The sequence below is a fragment of the Brachyhypopomus gauderio genome, chromosome 4 (genome assembly GCF_052324685.1).
Source record: "Brachyhypopomus gauderio isolate BG-103 chromosome 4, BGAUD_0.2, whole genome shotgun sequence".
NCBI classification, from domain to species: Eukaryota; Metazoa; Chordata; class Actinopteri; order Gymnotiformes; family Hypopomidae; genus Brachyhypopomus; species Brachyhypopomus gauderio.
Genome location: NC_135214.1, coordinates 27,014,625 through 27,037,389, shown reverse-complemented (window position 1 = coordinate 27,037,389; position 22,765 = coordinate 27,014,625). Strand labels below are relative to the sequence as shown.

Genomic DNA, 22,765 nt, shown 5'->3' with positions numbered 1-22,765 from the left:
ATAAGGGCGTGGCCATACATATGAAATAAGTTCATTAGGGCGTGGCCATACATATGAAATAAGTTCATTAGGGCGTGGCCATACATATGAAATAAGTTCATTAGGGCGTGGCCATACATATGAAATAACTGCATTCGGGTTTGGGTGTACACATAAAGGCGCTGTCTTAGAGTACAGCTTGGCTGCTACAGATCTGGTTTATTTTGCCCCATGAACCTGGGGGTGGGAGGGGTAAGGTTTTGGGGGAGGGTAAGAATGCACAGGCACCTTAGCCATTCTCTGATTTTCATTTCCACACTTGTCCTCTTTCATCACAGAGCCAGTAGCCATTTACCTCCAGAACACCCCTCGCTTCTCCCCAAGGATCCCGGGCACAGGACCACTGAGCTCTGCTTTCATCATCACAAAGACCCTTAAGTCTCTCAGGAGGACGAGGCCTCTCGCGCTCCCTCTCCCTCCGTCTCTCCCTGCCACTCACCCTCCTCCTTTTCTTCCTCTCCTTCTACCTGCCCCACTTTTTTTCTCTCTTGAGGGAAAAAAAGCCCCATCTCCTAGAACACAGAGTGCTTTGGTATACTGAACAGCAAAAATACCTTTTCCTCAAGTAGGAAATCGGACGCAATCCCTTTACTCTTTCACCATCGATAGTAGTCAGTAATGAAAAAAAGCTCAATTGAATCAGGTTATATATGCAGGGTTTGGCTACACGGTGTTAATGGGGGAGAGTAACATAGGCAAATATGACCCTATTTCTAGATTGGCTGATTAAATGGAAAATCTCATGTCTATGAAGTGGGCCGGCACTCTTAAGGCGGTAAGTGGATAATCAACAATCATTTCACACTGAATGAGCGTGGAATGATATCTGAGATTCTAAGCCAATTTGTCCTCTGTAATCACCCCATGTCGCCTCTTAATTGCTATGCATTTAGCATTTCCTTAGGTCTTTAATTGGCTGACAAAAGAATCCTTTCAAATGTTTAACTTACAATTAAGGAACTCTTATTCAACATGATAGGGACTTTGTTTTGCATTCTGCATAATCAAATTACGATTAATCTTAAAGACTGGAAGATCTGACTAAGAACGTGCTGGAGTGAACTACACATGCATGTGCTATGAGATTGACTTTAAGGAGTGATTTTGTATTGTCTTAGTCTTTTCAGACATTGTATTCAGCCAACCAAGAGACACACACACTAACACACACACACACACACGTGCACTTTTTCACTCTCCTTTCATCAAAGTCAGTACATTAAGCCACAACTGACTCATATGGTCGTGTGAAAAAAAAGCTCTTCAGGAGTCTCTCTCTCTTCAGGCCTACTGCCAGATAGCAGCCAGCACGGTGTGAGTTGATTCCAAACACCCTCCAGTCTCCTACCTCTTGGACGATTATCCTACGTCTTATTACATCTCTCGGGAACGTTCTCGGCTTCTCCGCTACAAACATTCTCATTCAGTGGTTGTTACAGGACAAGGGAAAAAAAATCTCCTTTATGAGAGTAATTTATCACCGTTAGAACAGTGCTTCTCTGGAAAATGGGCCGAAAACGCTTTTCCAAAAGAATTATGAATCAGAAATTAAGAATGCAAGGGTTGCCGGTGCATACCGACCCATGGGGAGCCATTTGTGGCACTAGCAAGAACCCTGTGCCGCCGGTATGCCGTAATAAAACACTCGCGCTTTTAAGGTGCTCAAAATGGCTCTCTCCTCCCTGTCAACGAGAATGGAGTATAAACATGGCTCTGTGTGCTCTGCCCGTAAATGCTTTCATATTTCATATCCGTTGGTGCTGCAGAGGTAGATTAAGTTGTTTCTATGATGCACAATATTACATGAGTGGTACTCTGCACAACGTTGAACTGTGTTTCTTAAATTAATATTGAAGTTTTTTTAATCATTTATAAATTATTAATAAATTAACACTCATTATGCTCTGCTTTGATTTTTTTTGCCCGAATATTCTTGTATTTCATCTTTTGGATTAGTGTAATCATCAGTTTTAAATTATCTTGCTGGAGTGAAACAGAAGGTTGGAATCTCGGTTTATTTTCTCTGGTTAGGTTATTGCTTGATTTGATTGGGCAGTTCAAGTCATGGCCTCGTGTGTGGGTATCTCACGCTTGCTGGAGACGAATGCGAGCTCCTGACAGGTGTCTGACACGTCGTTGTTCAGGCAGAAACGCTGGGGAGACAGAGAAGTTGGAAACGGCCTCCATAAAGAGAATCCGAGCACAGAATGCCACATTTCTGATCAAAGCACCTTTTGAAGTCGCGACGACAAGTTCACGAAAGCGTCCGTGTGCAATTGTATATGTGTGCGCGTGCCTATCTATCTATATAAATATGTATAAACATAGAAATAAATACAACATTTAGGCCACCATTTCTTGAATGTATCTCCAAATAAGGGGCACACTACCCAGGAGGGTGGTCTGCATTGTCTTTGCTAGATTATTTTTCAGAAAAGATACATTTTTTAGATGTTTTCGAGCCATTTGTGATTTGACACAGACGCATTTGACTTGCTCCATGTTGAACGATCCCGAAATCCTCTCACTCTCAGAGCTTCTTGGAGAGAAGCACAGCGAGAGGTAACGGCTGAAAGTCTCGCACTCGGCCACAGCTTCCTGTTATTGTATAGATATTTCATTGATGTTGTGTTACAAACAGGAAGATGTGAGCTACAAATTGACTTTCTGCTTTACCACTTGTCCACAGGATGGTCCCAATCTGGGTTACCCAGTAGGGAATAGCAACAGACAGGAGACCTGTCACCACTTGGACATTTATATTTTGCTCTCCATCCTCAGAATCGAATGTTCTGGACACAGGGCATTTTCTTCACTGCTCAATCACCTGCCGATCCTATACACCCCCATGTACTGGGGATTACTGTGTATAGATGGCTAGACAGTGAGCCAGGGTATAAACCTAATCATGTATAGTCTCTTTTGTGAGTTCACATATTCATTAGCTGCCAGAGAATCACTCAGTAGGCCACAGTGTGTCATCAGATTGGCATTCCACAGATTATATGCGGTTGACAGACTTTCTGTTAAGCTCCTCCTCTCTCCTTTACCATGGATAAAAACAAATGGTGATTCTGCCCAGGAGCATAACAGTCATAAAAAAGATATAAGCCAAGCAACATTGTTCCAGCGCTCCAAACAGTCAGCTTGATATTGTCTTGTTTACCATTCAGGTTGGAATAAATGAAGACACATAATGCACTGGAGGTTGCTGAGGTTATTTTATTTGTTTATAAAACAAGGAATAAATGGATAGACTTAAGACTGTGCGGCTAGACCCACATTTTCCATGCCTGCCTTGCTTATTTTACCACAACAAAACCTCCCAAAAGTCAAACTTTTGTTTCCCACCCAAAGTATCTGTTAAACGTGAAAAGATACACCTGGGGTATGTTTGGAGGACACTTCTGCAGTTGAAATCAGTCCCCACCGAATGGGCGGGAAAAAAAAAGAAGTCCTCCTCATTCTGCATCCTGCGATTCTGATGCTAAATTCACAGGGGAGTTGCGAGTAAGGGGAGAGAAAGAAGTCTGGCCTCAATAAACATGTGTGTCGCGGCCCATTCACAGCAAGCAGGGGCTGTATTGTTTATTTGCTATGGCCTGGTTTCCAGAGACCCCGAGAGTGGCCCAGTGAAGAGGGCTCAGGGAACAATGGTGCCACTCAGTGAGCCGCAGCCAGGCCCGGGCGGTCTCGGCCCGAGCACAGGCCGGCCCGGCCGCTCTCAATGCACCTCCGCTCACGGATGACTGACAGCTGAATCGTCCTGGAAGGTTTTTTTTTTTCTCAAGCGTGGGCCCGCGGGGCTTCACTAGACAGGCTTAGCGACGTGCGTGCGTGTGCTCGCCTGTGGGTCTGCACATGTGAGGGGGGGAGGTAATGACAGAGACGGGAGATGTGTGTGTGTGTGAGAGAGAGAGACATGAGAGAGAGAGAGAGAGAGAGAGAGAGAGAGAGAGAGAGAGAGAGAGAGAGAGAGAGAGAGAGAGAGAGAGAATGTCTGTTGTGTCAGCTTGAGTATGCGTGTTAACGTGTGCATGTGTGTGAGAGTGCGTAAATGTCTGAATGTCTGTTGTGGCGGTTTGAGTGTGTGCGAGCGCGTCCGCGTGTGTGTCTGTGCATGTGTGTGTGTGTGTGTGTGTGTGTGCTCAGAGACAGGCTGCAGCTGCAGAGCTGGGAGGTCCTGGGCCATTGTCAACGCCACACAATGGCAAGAGGAACAGGAGCTGCTTCTTTCCAAGGCAAGTGTACTCACTGCCAGGGAACACGGAGCAGAGAAGAAAGGAATAAAGATGTCATTGATGTACAAAGGGCCTGAATGTGATGGCTCATGTGAATCGCAGAGGTAGTGGAGCTCTCTCACTGACTTGGACACACACACAGAGGTGACGCACGCTATACTCTCCCTGCCTTCATATCCAGAATGACGACCAGTGGAATTCTGCAGCTTTTTTGCACACTTTCAGATCGAGTTTAATGCTAAAACCATGGGTAATGGATGTTATTTTGATTTAATGAAGAACATCAATAAGTATACTTATTGGTGATGTGTTACACTGTGAGGCATGTTATGAAGCAATAGTTTTATTACCAATAAGATCAAATATCTTATTGCATTTAAAAACATTTTTATGTAACTTGTTTAAATATTTTGTTTATAATTCGCCTTTTCTTTTTGGGGGGGTTTGTTGTTAATTAGGCTTCTTAAAGATTTTTAAGACAAATTATTCTGAGCAGCCCTACCCTTGTTGTGTTGCACAATATGTGGCAAATCTGTTTAGAAATAGAAAACCAATGCACCTCAGTCAGGAGCCTCAGTTTTCCTTCACTTATCTTGCTATGGCGTTGCTTGCCACAAATTCCTTAGACACTGTCTGGGCTTGATAAGCAGATGATGGTGCCTAGCTCTTGTTGCCTTGGTTTGCGTTATTATGGTCGGGGCGCCGCGGTTGCTCGGGAGACGTATGCGGAGAGGTTCGCGCGTCCCAGCCCCTGACCTGAATGCACGCGCCATGGATCAGGCCCGGCCTAATAGCGGAGCAGCAGCGCGTGCCCTTTAAAAGCGCGCCTGTGAGAAAGTTCAGGTGTCAGTAGTTCAACTGATTTATAATGGCGAGGCGCCCCTTGATTAAGTGCCGATGTCGCCGGATTTCTCACCGCTCATTTGGAGAATCAAGCGGCCGGCGATGCGGCGCGCAAGACGAATTGCCGTGGGAGGCGGGCTAACCTTTGTCGTAGTCGCGCGGGCCTTGCTCCAGTCACGCGAACGCAGAAGTGCAACGCTTTCCGGTTTTGTTTTATTTATTGCTTTGCTCCGCATGTAACGTGCAGTAGCAATAGCACGGGAGACGGACAACCCAGAGTCTTCTTGCAGTTTTTGTGTGGCTTCTTGCCTGACTCATGTAGTAATCGCCTTTCCTATAATATTGGCCCATTTTCAGGATGCTATGCTCCTCTAACCGTCACCCGACTGGCATTTCCCCCCCGAAAGCAACTTACCCACTCCTCAGACGAGTTCTGCGCGAGCCTGTCACCGTTCAGACCCGTAACGGCATTTGTAATGCCTGCCACCCCGCCGGTCCCGCCATCTCGGCGCTCGCTCTGCCTGCGACTGTTCAATTATTCCCCTCATCCTGTAGCACCTACAAAGGAGACATCACACGCACCGTTCGAGGAGGGAGAGCGCATCAAAAACACGCCGGCGACACCGAACCGCAGCCAGCTGTGTCATTTGCGAATAAACAGCGTGTCAGTCTGCCGGGCTTTTTACCCCCTCTTCCTTGCGGGCTGCAGACAGGCCCTGTCAGCCGCTGGGGGAAGAGACCCTTCCTCTCTGTTGACAGCTAGCACAGAAGCGCTAAGCAGAAACCTCAGCCCCATTCGCGCCTCAGCACTGCCTCATACACGTGCCCCCCACCCCTCCCGTTCGCGCTCACACACACACACACACACACTGCATAGCCCTCAGGCTCTGAAACTTAGTCTTGTCAGTGATGACCCAGCAGCCCTTGTGATAAGTGGGGCTAGTTTCAATATCATGTCATGGTATGCCTGATTTCATTCTAAGATCTATTCTAACTGGCACAAAAAAAAAGAGAGAGAGAAATGAAATTATGTAAACTACATTCTAATCTAGTACATGTGTTGCTTTTCTGTTTCAGAATAACATGATTTTATATATTTATTTTTACAGAAACCTTCATTGTGAGGAAGAACAAAGAGAATATTTCCACTATTAGCACATCTAGTGAGGGATCCCTGTATTCAGGCTGTGTTCTCCTCTGACTATCAGCATAAACTGGACTACTTGATGAGAAAGTAGGAACATACAGCCCAATTATGGGCAATTATAACCTTGATATCAAATCTTTCTATTGAACTATAGTTTCCTGTTGTACCAATCATCTGGATTTTTCTTGTTCCTAAAGTTTCACTTAAGTCAATAGTCACTTAAGTGAGTCACATAGTTACACTTAAGTCACATTTTCAGTTCCAGAAATAACTGCATAACACAAATTAACCAGCTCCCCATTTGATACTATGTCCCTATGAAGCAAAGGGGTTCATTGTCCAGTCTGAAGATTGTAGCATCTAATTGGTCATAATTGTTAGTTATTCCCCCTGCATCCTCCTCCTCCTCATTTAGGCCATCCCTGTGTGGTCAAGAAGGAGCGATCCGTTATTGATGTGACAGCTCTGAATTGAAAACCTTTGGCCATGCGTCAGCACTTAATTAATCGCTCTAATTTCATCCTCACCATCAAATGGATGCGATTACGGTGGCGAGAGCCATTTTGCAGCCGAACCCAGGGAAGCAACTCATGCTAATTAGCAGCTAGCCTAGAGAAGTAGAGGGCCTGAGGGTCAGCCAGAAGAGTCCTAAGTGCAGCTAAACGGTCACATAATGACCAGGGGAACAACGTAGCTGTGCCCGTTCTCATTTTCATAATGTATTACACTCAAGTCCACTTGGACACAATGGGGCGTCGTGCTAGGGTGATTAGCATAGCGGCCGCCTCAGCACGTGGGGCCATGCTAACGGCTCTGTGGCTTCCGCTCGGACGTGTGGCTCTCCATGCTTGTGAGAATCCAGGTGAAGAATGTGAAGGAGAGGTTATTAAACCCAACACAACGCCGGTTCAGAGTGAGCGAGGAAGACAACAATTGATGTACATCTGGACAGGTGTGCTGGAGTGTATCGCTGAATATGGGCGAGCATAAAACTCGAATGTGCCCCGAAATATGAGCTTCATGACACCGCACAGTCTTTCTCGCTCCTTGACGTTTTTATAACCATGCTTAGTGTCCCAAATACTCGGTGTTCATTATTGCCTATCCATCACTCCCTGCCAAATTCTAGGACTCCAGAAGGCTGTTCTACGACTGTTTATTTTCAGCAACCATATGAATTCTTCACATAATGTGAGCTGAATTAATTAACCTACGGAAAGATCAATAATTGATCATGGCATGTTTATTTAATGGGATTTAATGGGGGTATCAGTAGCCTCAGTTTACACACAGGCTGTTTACCAATTAATGCTACATGATAAATATATGATGAAAACTGTGTAAGTGACGCAGTGTTAGCATTTGGGATACAGCCCCTGGCCAGCGATGTCTACGATTCCAGAGACCCAGCTCTGCTGCCAGCTGGGTTCTGAGGCAGTTTGGGGGCAGGGGCGGGAAGGGTCACCGAGAGAAGACCGGCTTGTGGGAGCGCTGGAGTAAGGTGGTGGTGTGCTATGGAGATCAAAGCGCCTTGGCGCAAAGGCCTCCCTGCAGCGCTGGCTGAATGAGTGGCAGTGGGAAAGGTGATACACCATCTATGTAATGACACCCGCCCATCTGACCCCAGCCCAATGCGTGCTGCCAAGTACAGTCTGCTCTGACTGTAGACACAGGCGACGGAAGCTGTGTCGATACAGAGGCGTGAAAAACCAGAGCTCCGCATTCGGTGTCTCGCATAGCTCAAAGGCCTCCGTGACTCTTCATGCACGTGGCTCGGTGAGGCTATATGCGGCCCTTGTTATGAATTGTTTAGCTTCCCGCAGAGGAGCTGAAGCAATTGCTGTACCTGGCCAACTTGGCGCTTGAATGAAATCGGGATTCCAGTGGAAAGGTGCTTTTTTCCCCCCCCGCCTTCGCCATAGGCTGAGGTCTTCATAGCCGAGGGCTACGGCCGTCCTCTGCCCTGGGCTAAGACAGCAAGATACAGCAGGGGTGGTGGAATAGTTTCTGTGATATGTCCTACCTTGGATGATGCTTCAGCTGGTCTTGCAATGCTGTTTGCCTTCGAAGTAGATTAGAGAGGTCCCCAACCAGAAAGGGGCACTGGCTGTTTTTACATGACCTCTGACCTAACTGTGCTTCTCCCTTAACCAACTGCAATCATGTGTCCCAAACCTGCAAAACGCCAGCGTCTGATCTGCACGTATTAGGGTATGTTATTCAAAATGAAAATACACAATTTCAAAATGCACTTTTACCTAGATACACAGCAAACAGATAATTTTTGTTTTCCTCATGTTTATTTATATTATAGATACACTTGACTGTGTTTGTTCCATCTCAAAAGGCCAGTACACTTTATTTTATGACACCTGTACCGTAAATCTCCTAGAACAGGCTCAAACGTGGAATTGGCTGGTGTACTCACACACTATAAAAAACTCTAGTCTGTGTGGTCCCTTGAACTCTCGTTTCTCTTGTGCAGTGAAAGTTGGGGCACAAAAGAAAACAACCAGGCCACAAAGATGCCGGGCCGTTCGCCACAGTCTAGGCAGGTTTTCAGGGTTATTACAAAACAAACCTTGGATACAAGGCTCGAAGGCTCCTCAAAAGAGAACAGATGTCAGGCCGTGAACGCAAACATGCTAACCATTCAGATGCTCTTCGGACTTCGCTCGGCCCGAAATGAGGTAATAATATTCTGTGTTAAAGTTTATTGGGCCCAGTATTTCCATATAGGCCGTCGTGTGCTTTTAAATGCTAGACTCGCGCTCCATTAAAGCCTTCATCGCGCGATTTTATGTGGGATTGCATGGTACATTTGGCCAACCCGCTGGCTTCTATGGTGGCTGGCTGGCTTTGGCACCCATCACAGGCCCATTACTAACAGAGTCTGCCAGCCCCCAGGAGCCTGAGTGGTTGGCGTTGGGCCAGACCACTCCACTGGCCCACTCCTACAGCAGCAGTCAGGAAGCCGATGACCTGAATGAGGGCCTGGGCTCAACATACAGTGGGAAATGTAGTTCATTACGAGAGGCACGTCGATCTCAGTGAGAATCGGGGTGTGTGGACCTTCCTGACACAAGCTGGTGACTGAATGACTCGTGAATCATTTCCATTGAATCTCTATTCCAGAAGATTCTGCATCTTCATCTTCTGTCTTAACTTATTTTAGAAACGTATGCCGGGGTGGATGTTTGTTGAAGCAGTGACCCTCCTGCTTTGTTTTTTACTAAATGTTCTGCCAACTGGCTAAGGGTGCACGTGTCAGAAGGCCAAACAGCCACGCCAGCACCCCATGTAACCCCCCTTTTTTAAGTCCCAGGGAAAACAGAGGTTTGGCTTAATGAACACAGACCATCATAAGAGCTATTAAAGACTAAGGTGGACCACCATTCTTGTTTCAAGCCCTGTCAAGGTTTACTTCAGTTTTGCCAAAATGGACTCTTATCCTGAGTGCTTATTTGAAGAGCAATTACATGTCATATATTATGTTTTTACATTGTGAATAAAGTAAAGAACAGTACCCTGGCTCACACACACACACACACACACGCGCGCACACACACACACACACACATATGAACAGTGCAAAATATTTTAAATAGGTATTTAAACAGCTATAATGGCATATAGTTTTTTTGGTAAATTGTCCCGATTGCCTGAGAAAATGAACTTTGACGAGCTAGCACTGGGTTGTAGGTCAGTTTAACGTAGGTTGCGCAATAAATGTAATTCAGCAAAATACTTTAACCCTAATGTTTCTGTCACAATGTGTATGGGCCTTTTATGACTCATGAGTTAGCTCTCAGGTCAGTGATTACCATGTATGAAACAATAGATTTATTATTGATATCCAGCTATTCTCACATGGTCAATGATGTGGGCACAAAACAGCAGTGCTGTTGAGGTGTTTTCATATTGTTATATGTTTAATTGCCCCATACCACTCTGATTACATTCAGCTGGAGTCGGGGTGGTGAGGGCTTGGGTGGGTGGGGTTTGGGGGGGGGGGGGGGTGGAGTCAGCTCAGCACAGGGCTTCACTCTGATTACACCATGTTGGGAAAGCTGCCAAGTTCTGTAGTCAGCCTGGGCAGAGAATGCTGCTCCATTCCAGGTCTGCTAATGCCAGGGTGAGTATCCGTGGTGAGTAGCCGTGGTGAGTAGCCATGGTGAGTATCCATGGTGAGTATCCATGGTGAGTATCCGTGGTGTGCTCTGGAAGCAGCAGCTTGTTATGTAGGCATTATGTAGCATGTTAAATAACAAAGGCAGATCATATCTCTAGATATGAATTTGGTAAAAGAACGAGTTTTTACTTAATTTTAAAGGCATTAAATATATGCACCATTTACTATGGGTCTATTTACTCAGGAGCTATCAATTGTGTTGGATTTCACACACACAGTATTCCCAAAATCCCCACTTAAAAGCTGGCCCAAGTACACATGACTGTTAATGTGTCTGTGTTCATTGTGGGAGTTGTATGCAATGACCTTAATTAGGAACGTTTACAGCTTGCAGTAAGAAAAACGTTAAGGAAGCTCATATTATTCAAGCCTTATGCATAACAAATAACATTCATATTGCAATATATCTATTAGTCCTCCATAGTTTTCTTTATAATGCAACAGCGTGTGTTATAAATAATCTGCATATTTACTAAGAGAATTTGTCATGTTATCTCACACGATTTTCTTTTAGCATTTAATTAACTTAAGTAAAAAAAAACCCTAATGGCATAATGACATCAAATGTACAGCGTGTATTTACACTGCCTGGTGTTCACTGCCATTATCTCACAGTGGTATGAGGCTTTCTCAGTTCTAGACACTTCCATAATTATCCACATAAGGAAACATGATTCTTTTCTGTTTTGTTAAAGTAGGTGGATTAATAAAAATAAAAGTGAATGAATAAAATATTTCAGCAATGACAATAATATATTTAAAACTCCACAGAAAAGCAAATATATTCAGGAGGTAAATGAATATAGTCAATTTGCTAAATGAATCCTTTGTTCAATATAAATAAGACTATTTTTTCAAATCTGCTATTTAATTTTGCTAGGTGATTTTTAAAAAACTGACGTCCATACATGTAATCCACAGTAATCTTCCAACAAAAAGAAATAACATTAATATTGAAATGCTTTTTTTATCTTCAATGTAGTAATTCCCTCCTAATCTGAAAACACTGATTACAGTAGAAAAAATATGAGCATCTAAACTAGCATTATTGTAACAGTAATGATAAATATGATCTCGGTTTACTACGTCACAGGTATCAGAAACCACATTCTCACGTTTGTAGCTTCAACTGTAATAATGACAACCACCAGATAATATGATTCATTGTTATATTTTTTTTTACAGAACTGAAGATTTACATCAAAGGGGATACTGTGAGGAGTGCTCATGAAACATCTCAATAGTCAGTCAAAACTGTACAGCATTTTAACAAGCAGCCTTTCGGTAACCATGGAAACATTTATCCTGTTCCCAACACTGTCACATCTTAATGGTTGAAAAATAAACAACCTAAGTGAATTAAAACAACACAGCATTTCTTTCCATACATTGTAAATTTGTTTGTGGTGGGGTTTGTTCATATTTACTGATTTACATGATGCTGTTTTGAGCAGTGTGTGGTATAAATAGCCACCCGGATGGTCTTTTTCAGTGCATTTATTCTTTCTGTTAAGTTAAGGTGTGAAATTGTGTTTTAACTGTTCTGGTTTTATACGTAGTGGATTGTGAGGTACAAAGTTGAAAGTAAATGTATGTTTGATCCGTGTTTCTCTTCTTTCTCTTTATGCGTGTGAGAGACAGAGAGAGACATAAAGAAGGACAAAGACAGAGAAAAAGAGAAAGATAAAAAACAGGTACCTTCATGTTTATGACAGCACAGTTACCAAAGCATTTTACTTCAGTGGGTTAAAACGCCCATAATTCAAAGGGGATTCATCTTCTGTGGCTAAATTGCAGGATAAGGCACGTGACAGTCAGGCTAAGTTTTGCTGTTTATGCTTTTCATCTCACAATTATTCACATTATAATCCAGTTTCCTCACATTGACCTTTGTGCAGTTACATAAATAATAGTCTGAAGTGAGAATGAGTTCCCATAAGCTGAGAGCTCCTCTCACCCCAGTCTTGTGCTGTAAACATAGTTGGGAAAAAAGAGAAATAAAAAATGCAAATCAAGTCTCCCCAATTCAAAAAAAAAAAGTAAAAACACCATCAGATCCTTCAGGCCTGCTTGCCTCCACGCAACACTCGAAAAGATGCTCACGGATAAACAAAAACTTTTTCTTAGCTCAGTTCAAATTTGCTTTTATCTGTCCCTCTATTTTATGTCCTTTTAAAGTTTTTTTCAATTGTCTGTGGCTATGTTTGGAGTGACCATAGGCCTGGGCTTTGTTATCGACTGAGAAGATGCTGAGGTATCAGCTGCACACGACAGCTGCACGAAGGGACCAATTTACAAGCAATTCCTGTGATTGGGTATCAGTGCGAGGACAGTGCTTGTACTACTGATTTATGAACATGATCTCAAAGTAGGGACAAACTGGGAAGTTTTCCACAACTTAAAACTGACACAAAACATGGAAACTGACAAGATGGTCTCCTCTGTGACTGGACTTGAGAAGAGGCAGGTATAGGCAGTCTGCAGCATCCCCACGAGCTCTGTGATTGGCTGGCTGAAGAGTCAAGTGACGGTCGCTGGGGCGCCGGCCGAGTGAGCATCAGAAGAGGCTGGTGAGGGTGGTTTGTGAGGGGCTCCGGCACTCGTGGACGTCCAGACTGCCAGGCACGGAGGTCAGTACGGAGGTGACAGTGGGCATGGTGGGATTGGTAAGGTCTGTCAGCGTCGTGGGCGTGCTGGACGGACTCATGGAGGTGTTGGAGATCTCGGAGGCGGGCCCCGAGGGTGTTCCACCAGGCAGGGCGGAGCCGTCCGAGGTCTTGTCCACGCCGCTGTTCTCCTGACGCAAGAGGTTCCGTCGGAACTTTGCCCTGGCGTTCTGGAACCAGACCTGCGTTCCGAGACAACGCGACAACGTTCCACCCGTTAATGTTAAGCCCACCAGGCAGGGAGGCAGTGGGAAATGGAGAGAGATAGAAGGAATGGAAGTGGGCTCATCAAAGCAAACGACTGCTTTGTTTTCTGGCGATGATAATTAGGGCTTTGAGATTTTAGACTGTTTCTGCTCCACACTCCTCTTGTTTATTTCATTTCTCCATTCTGTTACTTCCCCAGATGATTATCTGTCAAATTTGTGAGAGAACTCCAGACTATTTTGTTTTCCTACTTTCAGTGATAGCTGACAATACAGCTCTGAAAGTGAGATGCTCTTGATGTGAGATGTAATTTGGAATGGAGCAACTCCTTTCATTTGCTCTTCAATTAAATTATGCTCTCACCTAATAATTTTTGCTAATGAATACCATTTACTGAACAGACAAAGACTGGAGAGGAATTGGATGTCAGTGGCCTTTCTAATAAAAATGTATTTTTAAATGGGATTTTTAATGGGATTTTTGTTATTAATTTGAAATCGAAATATTTAATTAAGATTAATCTGAATGAGTTATCATGGCTGTACAAAGTCTCATTAAAAGTTTTGAAGTAATTGAGGCAGATTTAAATGTTATGGTCTTTTTCCTGTTAGTTAGTTAGACTTTATATATTTTATTAGTACACAAAATAAACCCATTTTGATAATGTTTCTTTTGTTAGTATACAAAATAGGAATTTTGGTATTTTGTAAAGAAACAGTCTATAAAACAAATTGTATTTCTAACCGAAACATCTATAAAACTTAAATCTGCCTCATTGTAGCATAATTTGTATATCAACAGAAGTATTCTAACAAAACAAAGTCTATAAATCTTGCATTCTAATCATACATTTTCTGCTCATATACTTAATGCACAATTTCCCATTGAAATAATCACTTGTGTGCTCTAATACTGAAGCCTAAGAGAGGGCTTCTTACCTGGAGCACACGCTTCGTAAGACCTGTTTTCTGGGCCAGCTGTTTCAAGTCCTTGGCATCAGGGTTGTGGTTGATGGCAAAATAGGACTTCATGGTTCTCAGCTGATGGTGCTTAAAAGAGGTCCTCATGCGTTTTGTCTTTTGGCCAGAGTTGTACTGAGAGTCTCTGTCCATAGGATCTCCATCATTTTCATTGCAGCTTAGGGCTGTACGAGGAGAACACAGGGAGAAATATGTGCTCGTTAATATCATGCTACACACACACACACACACACCATAACAACGTTTTCATGTGACAGATGGCCGTATTTCATTATACTGAATCAAGGTGAAGCATTTGTATTGTGTGATTTCAGAGTAGTGTGAACATTATGGAAGGTGGGAAGTGCCTCTTCTGTGAACAAAAGAAATATCCTAATAACAAAGATATTATATACATAGAGCGGTGTTGGTGTCCTCATTTGAATGAGATACACTGAACTACCCCAGTAGGACTGTCAGCCTTTTCTCAGTCACTGCCCTCTCTCAGCTAACAATAAGTCTTTACAGGAGCAGAATCAATTGTGTTGACAGCACATTCAATACTTTTCTACTTCTCTACCAGGATGTCTTGAATAAAGGGGCATTTTGATATTGTTGTTGTTCTTCCAATATGTGTTTACGCTTGAACTTCGGTAAATTGCTGCATTATTGCAGTGCTCTGTGTGCTACAATATTTACACATAATTTGCATATATTTCTGTGAAGCGCTCATTTCAACATTTGTTATAAATAAAATGAAAACTACATTTACAAGTTTACACACTAGTTATCCCAGGATAATCTTTTATGCTTTTTATTTTATCTGTGCTGAAGCATTGAGAAAAAATAAATTAAAACATACATAAAAAGCAAACAATAGTTATCAATATGTGATGGATTTGATTGCATTTTACTTTAACTATCTCTTATTTGCAGAAGCTATAAGATTGCAGAAGCCCACCCTAAATAACTTGGCCTAACATTCTTCACTTATTCTCTGATGCATCTCTGATTATTCTCTGATGCAGTCCACCCATCTTTCTCCATCATATTACTTCAGAATCCACTAGCAACCTTTTGGATGTCGTCCTACACTATGTGAGTTGGCTTGCAATTAAGTGTTTTTTAAGATATCAGATTTCAGATATGCACAGAATTGTGGACACGCCAGTAATTCTTGGCAGAAGTTTAAGTGTTGCTAGACGCATGACAGTTCGGGAATTATGTTTTCTCTGACAACTACAAATATTACTCATTGAAAATCGTCTGATCAACACTTCAGATAATTAACCTTTAATGCGATCAACGCTACACATGGCGAGCAAATGTTTTCTAACGACTTAAATCTGGTCATTGATAAATACTACAGTCCATTAGAATACAGTAATAGTAAACAATATTTGAAACTGTTTTTTTTTTTGTCTTTAACTCGTCTCATTCTCAGTTAATACAGGCTCTATCCACTGTCTCATCTTTGTTTTAAAAAGGACCGTCTGAAACGTTATTTTGTAACGTTATTTTAAGGAAGCAGATGTTTTGCCGTGTTTCTTGGTTGTTCACTCTATGATCTGATGGGGGCAGCAATGTTCCAAAACAAAATGTTCTTATACTTGCCATCAAATGTCGGCCTGAGGCAGTATACAGAGAATTAGCAGGGCTTGATAATTCTTTGATATCTAACAATTCATTGTAGATGACTGATTGTAGTTCTATGGAAATGCCTAAATTAATGTTTCAAAAAGGTCTTAAATACAGTGGTCTGCTTATACATCACAACAGGTTAATATGGCGAAGTCATAGTCTGTGTCAGCTTCAGTGACACCAAGCACCAGCTTTCCAAGTTCGTTAGACTACTTTGACAAAAAAGTATTTGTTGTAACTGCAAAATCTACTTCCTATGCAACCAAGAAAGTATCTTACGCATTAAAGCAGTCTTTTATTTATTCGAATTGAAAAAAATATATTACTCATTTATTTCATTTTGATAGGTGGTGTAGGTATTTTAACATTTTTAAAAAGTAGCCTAAAGCCCACATCTTTATGTAAGCACAGGATAGTCTAATATTTCAATGCTTTAATTTTGAAAGTCATTCCCATATTTCGTTAGACGCGAAACAGATCCATATAAATTAAAATGCCAGTAGAAACGCCCACAACAAAACTCATCATAAATTTTGACATTTTTATTCAGAAATGTAAGATTCATTTTAAATATTCCGTTAGGTTGTTAAAAAACTAAACTTTTTGAGTGGTGTTATGCATTTTTTTTATTTTTTGGCGTGACAAAACAGAAACGTAAAAGCCTATGTCTGAAAAAGTTTAATCCTCAATTTTTTCTTTCTCTCTCTCTCTCTCTCTCGCTCACTCTCGTTCTTTTCCCCCTTTCACATCTTTTTAATCTTCTAGAGGTCTCGGCTCGCATCTAAGCCATTTTCCACTTGTCAGCCCATGTCGTCGTCATCATTCTTGTGTTTTGGCCGTTCTCAAACGGGGGCTAAAGCCCCATACAGGGCATGTCCGAGGAACAAGTCACGTTGTTACTAATTGTCGTAGGCTTAAGTAGACTAGAACAGTAGAAACTTTATAGCGAATCATGTACTTTGTAGGATTTTCTAAAAAGTAACTGGATTGCTTAGAACTCAAATGTTTTAAATAGATTAGGCCTTTTAAACGTTTCCTTACAAAAACTTGTCTGATCAACAATACACTAAATATTCAGTAAGATATAGCACAATCGTATCTAAAACGTATCTAAGTGAAACATCATCAGTATTATTTATAATAAACTTTTTACTGTAGCCAAATAATAATGTTTTACCGTCTTCTTACCACTACTTTCTATTGTTTTAATAATATATATTTTTTGGTTTCTATTCAATTAAAAATTTCCCTCTGAGATAGGCCTAAAGGTTCAGATGTAGAAAGCTGTTTTGTTCCATTTTTGTTTAATTAATTTGCAAGGCAAAACACTGCAGTTTTTTTTGACACAACGGCGAATATAAGCTGATCATGTTCGATCCAAACAACTAATACGCCTACGTACACTACGTACACTAGGACATCACCGCAGATACTGGAAAGTAATTCCCAACAAAGCGAGAGTGCATGACGGAACGTCACATGGCTAAGCGATGTATACATTAAGACTTTACATTCATTGAGCTGTTATATGAGAAATAACATTTTCATTTTAGCTTAATGTTACATTTTACCAATAAAGTCTATAGGTCCAAACTTATTTTCGTCCCTGCTGTTAAATTATTCGATTTATATTCCAAAACGTACAAAAATTAGTAGACTATATTAATTAACAATCGTTCACTGGAAGGTTCACGTAATAGTTTCTTCTAGAACAAAACAAACCTGCTGTAGAGGCCCATGGTTACGTTTTGTTAGAACTACATAAGCTTCGTATATGACTATATAAAATTGGAAGTCTGGAGGAAAAAAAAAACTTTCGACAACTGTTTTTAGTTGTTTTTTTTTTAAGAAAGAAATATCTCACCTGCATTGTATGCTGCCAGGTCGGCGCCAGGCCCCGGGCTTTTGCGTTTCCTAGGCCGGCCCTTCTGCACGGTGCTTACGCCGTTGTAGTAAGACAGTCCTAGAGGGCCTGCAGTGCCCAGTCCTTTGTTAGGCGCTACATCCGCGTGATTGAAATGTGGTGGATAGTCCCCCTGGATGAGCGTTTCAAAGTGTAGCCGGCAGTACACAAGACTGTCTTTCATTCCGAAGTGGTCCCCAGTCGTCAGCATTTTGTTGCAAGTCGTGCAGGTGAAACAGTTCAAGTGGTACACCAAATCCCTTGCCCGCATGACCATTTCCGAGGCCGAGATCCCGAGGTGGCACCGGGCGCATCTCTGAACCGAGAACCTTCTGCAGAAGACAGAAATATTTTTGAATCTACCGCCGCCAGATTAACAATATAATTAGGCAAATGATCGGCTACCCACTGCAACCATTAACGTTAAACGGTTTAGACTAGAAATAAAATTTTTTTAACTGTCTTTAAAAATGACAATAAGTAACACTTTTTTGTTAGTTTTATGGCATATGTTAGGTTTGGAAAAACGACTCTTCCTCTACTTACGGATGTAGCCTAAACTAAACAACAAATGAGCACCTCGGTGTTATTATTCATTCAGTAATATTCATCCCTTCATTTATCACGGGCTATTGTCTCCATTAATTACCCGATAACACCTTTTAAAGATTTCAACAATATTAAAACGCTATATGACCACCAGGCTACTTAAAGACGTATCATTATACTATAAGGTGCATGCTATTTTCTCACACTAATTCAAACGACTCTTAACACACACTCTCTATACAGAAACACACACTCGCCCTGCAACTCTAAAATAGGTTCACTACAATCGATATTCTTGCATGCAGATTGTGAAACAAACAAGCAAAAAAAACTAGTTTAAATTGGTACCGGCGAGAAAAGTCCTTTATATTTATTTACAACAGAGCATGTTTCATCTCACCTGTAATAGTCTTCTTTGCAGTAGATACTTCCGTCTTTGCTGAAGCAGGTGAGCTCTGACTCCAGGTTGAGTTTACACTCGCAACACTTTAGACACCGCATGTGCCACTGTTTGTCCACCGCGAGAAGGTAATAACGGTCAGAAATCTTCCCGCCACAGCCCGCGCACAGGGCCACACGGTCTCCGCTTATCGAAGGCATGTTCTGAGGAGAAACACACACAACATACGGCTTCACTAAGGGCTGTGCTGAATTTAAACTCCAATTAGACGCAAGGACGTATTTTTTAACCATGTCCTTTTACTAATATCAAACTAATATAGCAGCAAATGACAGCAAAAAAGAAGATTCCCTATAGTACTGCCAACTGTATAAGATATACTAAAATCCGTGGAAGAGCACTGCAGAGCTAAATTGTGCGTTTGCTGATTGAGCAAGAGAGGATGCTTAGTGGGTACTATTGCTTATCTACGAAATGGGAGGGGCGTAAGAGCTGACTTACTTCGTGAGGTAAATACGCGATCACAGAGCATACGAGGACAGGAGGACAAGTGTGTATGCAATATGTAAGAATTTAGAGTATTATAGGACATACTCATATACGCATATTTAGATTATATATAGATATATAGATTATTCGAATGTTATATATAGGTATACATATATATATATATGCTATTATATTGTCATGGGTACACACTATTTCACAGACATTGCACGTAGAAGCTTGAAAAATGCATAGCGTGAATTATACCACATCTCTGTCCCAGACACACGCACACACACACACACACACACACACACACACACACACACACACACACACACACACACACACACACACACACACACACACACACACACAGGGAATCCATGACAAAAGATCAAATCTATTTATAGGTACTACGACTAATGATGATGATGATGATGATGATGATGATGATGATAAGAATTACAGCAACAACACTAATAATGACAATCATAATCAAATAATCATAACAGAAATCATAGATTTAAAAAAGAACAACGAAGAGACTATGGGTGACATTTTTTAAATAAAAAGCATAAAACCCGAAACGTCCTCAGTAATCTCCGAGTTGTTTGATCGTTGTTTACTTAAAACTTGTTCAAAACACAAGCGCACACTCCCCATACACACACACACACACACACACACACACACACACACACACACACACACACACACACACACACACACACACTAGCTATATTAAGTAATGTTTGATGCTATATTTTAATGTTAAAATAAATGACAATTGATTGGTCTCAGTAGCTTGATTTACGCATAAAAATTATTGTAAAATGGCGCCGAATAAAAGTCCGTTATTGGTTGTGCACTAAGGGTTTTTTATGCCCAAATAGTAAAGGTGAAAACTTAGAGTTAAAGTCCTTCAATTTTCATTCCTTTAACTTTATTTTTCACATTAGACCAATTTCAAATAAATATTAGGGCCGTATTTTAAACTAGCTGACATGTTATGATGATCCAACTAAACCAGGCCTACACCGACTCAACTGGAAACGCAAGAACACGATGTTTTAAAAACGAACTTAACAGTTCTTTGTGAAAACGACTATATTACAAGCAGTTATTAACACGATTAATTAAGTTGAACTTTAATTTATTTTAATATCAGTAAGACGTACACAAAACCTTTTAGCAAAAGCTGTTCTTCTTGTGTTAACCAGTACCATCACTGAATAACGTTTCAACAAATCTACTCTCTACCTATTTAAATAAATATTGCTATATATAAAATCAGAAAGATTAGACAGATTTTATTGCTTGCTGATCAACTCCTCTTGATTTGGGCTTGCATCATATTTCTTCTAAATGTAGACTGAAAAAAATAAACTTTTAACATGTATATATATATATATATATATATATATATATATATATATATATATATATATATATATATATATATATATATATATATATGTTTGGGTTTCTTTCAGTTTACATAGCCTATATGTTTTAACTACGTGCAGGGTAGTTAAAGGCTGAAGTACCCGAGCGCCTGCAGCGTGCAGCACGGGATTACCTACCGTTTCTGTCTCCCCCATATCTATGGCCGAGCTGATAGTTGCCGAATCGCTTTTCCCTCTCCGCTCCATTTCTTCCATAACACCATGCATCTCGCCTCCAGGCAGGCCGTGGAAAAGCATCGTTGCCGTAGATGAGAGCGAATAACACGTGTTTCCTTTGGATCTGCAACCCAAGATTTCCGTAAGACGTAGTCCTAGCTCTTTGCAGTTCATATGACCTTGCTCATTAATATTCGATGTCAGAATTCCCGACAAGATCAACAACACGATATAAATCTAATACTTTGCCATTCGTTTATCACGGTCGCCTTTCTTCAATGTAGAGATACTTCTTTAATTGTGCAAATCTCTTAAAGCTTATAAATGGCAGATAACACACACAGTCGAATATCTGTGCATTCCAGAGCTTTGAACACATACCAGGAACAGAAGCCACTGCTACATGCGTCTGAAATCGGACACTCGTATATCTTCGCAAGTAATTTTCAGTTAGCACATGTTGAACAAGCATTTGTCAACATACGATTAAAACAAGCACAACAGTTTTTTTTTCTTCTTCTGTCTTCAGAAACCGATTTGAGGTTAAGGCTGCTGGCACACTTTATCGAAAATCCAATTATTCATTGCTGAAGATAAAAATATATAATCCCGAAAAAGGTGTGAAGACTGTAACTTACAATGACGATTCAAATTTTGCAAGTGTTTGAATCGTCATCATATTCTCACTTCCTCCGCTGCACCTCGTCATCTCAAAAATGTCCAACTTGAGTACAACAACTGGCTTGGACGAATTACGAAGGCTAATATAACGAACACGCCGAACGAACGAGAGCGTATAACGCAAACTATAGATTTCCAGACGTATTTCTCTTTGAAATTAACTGTTGTTATTCACAAGCAGTGTGTCCCTCGTGCAGTCAGAGCACCCAGTAAGTAATTGGGGAGGAGGAGCCGAGTACAGTTTTGGTTTGTATAATCCCCGTCAAGACAGTGAGCCCAGTGGCTTTGCCAGCCCGTCCCCAGTTCTGTCTTCTCCAAACCAGTGCAGCCCTCCGCGCCTTTTCTACGGGGAGTCTTACGTCACGTCCCAGTGTCCGTGATTATTGGCTGCACACCGCCGTCAGACTCCTCATATACCAAAGTATCGAATTGTTGCCGGGATTTTATTTCGACTGGACCGAAATGTGATGGTAACTCACACACAAAATACTTATAATTTGTTTTCTTTCGACGTCGGTCGCATATGTAGCGTATTGTTTGCTTTTGGTTGGATTTAAATAACTAAGTCTTACCTAATTATTCGAACAAAACTAGATACGTGTTGATAACGACTAAGTTAGTATCATCATTACAACGCAATAATAATCGGTGACTATTTGGTTGGGAGTGTTTTTTTTTTTCGCGTGCTTGTATAATGTGTCCAAACAATTTTTATTTTTCCAAAAAGTGTATTGTTACGAAAATCTTTTTCCACTTATTCTGTGGGTCCGGACCTTTAACCTTGTGGATCCATCTGTTTCACACCAGACAAGCTGCTTTACTACACAATACACCACCAGTCCTGGACAAACCCCCGTGACTAAGCTCCAACAAAAGGATACAGAGCGTGTTTAGTGTCAAAGGACTGAGCCCTTACACTCTGCGCTACTGACAGCATGGAATCTGACTACACAAAGTAACTTGACAGAAGTCGGTCCTTACAATCCAATTAACGTCAGTGCCATATTGAATGAGGGTTATTTGATAACTCTAACCCCGAATTTCTTGCCACATTTAAATAGCGTTTAACAAACACTTTGCAACATAAATATCATTTTATAAATATTGATTTATATAGTCGATTAGATTAAATAGTCGAATTTTTCCCCTCAATTGGAGGTTGATCTTTAAGGGTTATAATTTTATT

General features: G+C 41.4%; 1 protein-coding gene across 2 annotated transcripts; it reads right to left on the bottom strand.

Moving 5' to 3' along the window:
- Nucleotides 1-11,617: 11,617 nt before the first annotated feature.
- On the bottom strand, nt 11,618-21,913 carry lhx2b (LIM homeobox 2b). Of its 2 annotated transcripts, XM_077003442.1 has the most exons (6): nt 21,280-21,913; nt 20,860-21,022; nt 18,788-18,990; nt 17,800-18,170; nt 14,274-14,479; nt 11,618-13,310 (listed from the first exon to the last, which is right to left on the bottom strand). In XM_077003442.1, the coding sequence occupies exons 2-6, from the start codon at nt 20,977-20,979 to the stop codon at nt 13,020-13,022; spliced, it is 1,191 nt and encodes a 396-aa protein (XP_076859557.1). In that variant the 5' UTR covers nt 20,980-21,022; nt 21,280-21,913; the 3' UTR covers nt 11,618-13,019. The 2 variants fall into 2 exon arrangements, with proteins under 2 accessions (XP_076859557.1, XP_076859556.1); XM_077003441.1 differs by lacking the exon at nt 21,280-21,913 and having other exon boundaries at nt 20,860-21,272.
- Nucleotides 21,914-22,765: the final 852 nt, after the last annotated feature.

Coding starts and splice junctions, on each gene's coding strand:
- lhx2b (XM_077003441.1), bottom strand. CDS start 21,072: ATGAACTGCAAAGAGCTAGGACTACGTCTTACGGAAATCTTGGGTTGC. Junction 18,991..20,859: donor ATATGGGGGAGACAGAAACG/GTAGGTAATCCC, acceptor GTTTCTCCTCAG/AACATGCCTTCGATAAGCGG. Junction 18,171..18,787: donor TGCAAAGAAGACTATTACAG/GTGAGATGAAAC, acceptor TGTCTTCTGCAG/AAGGTTCTCGGTTCAGAGAT.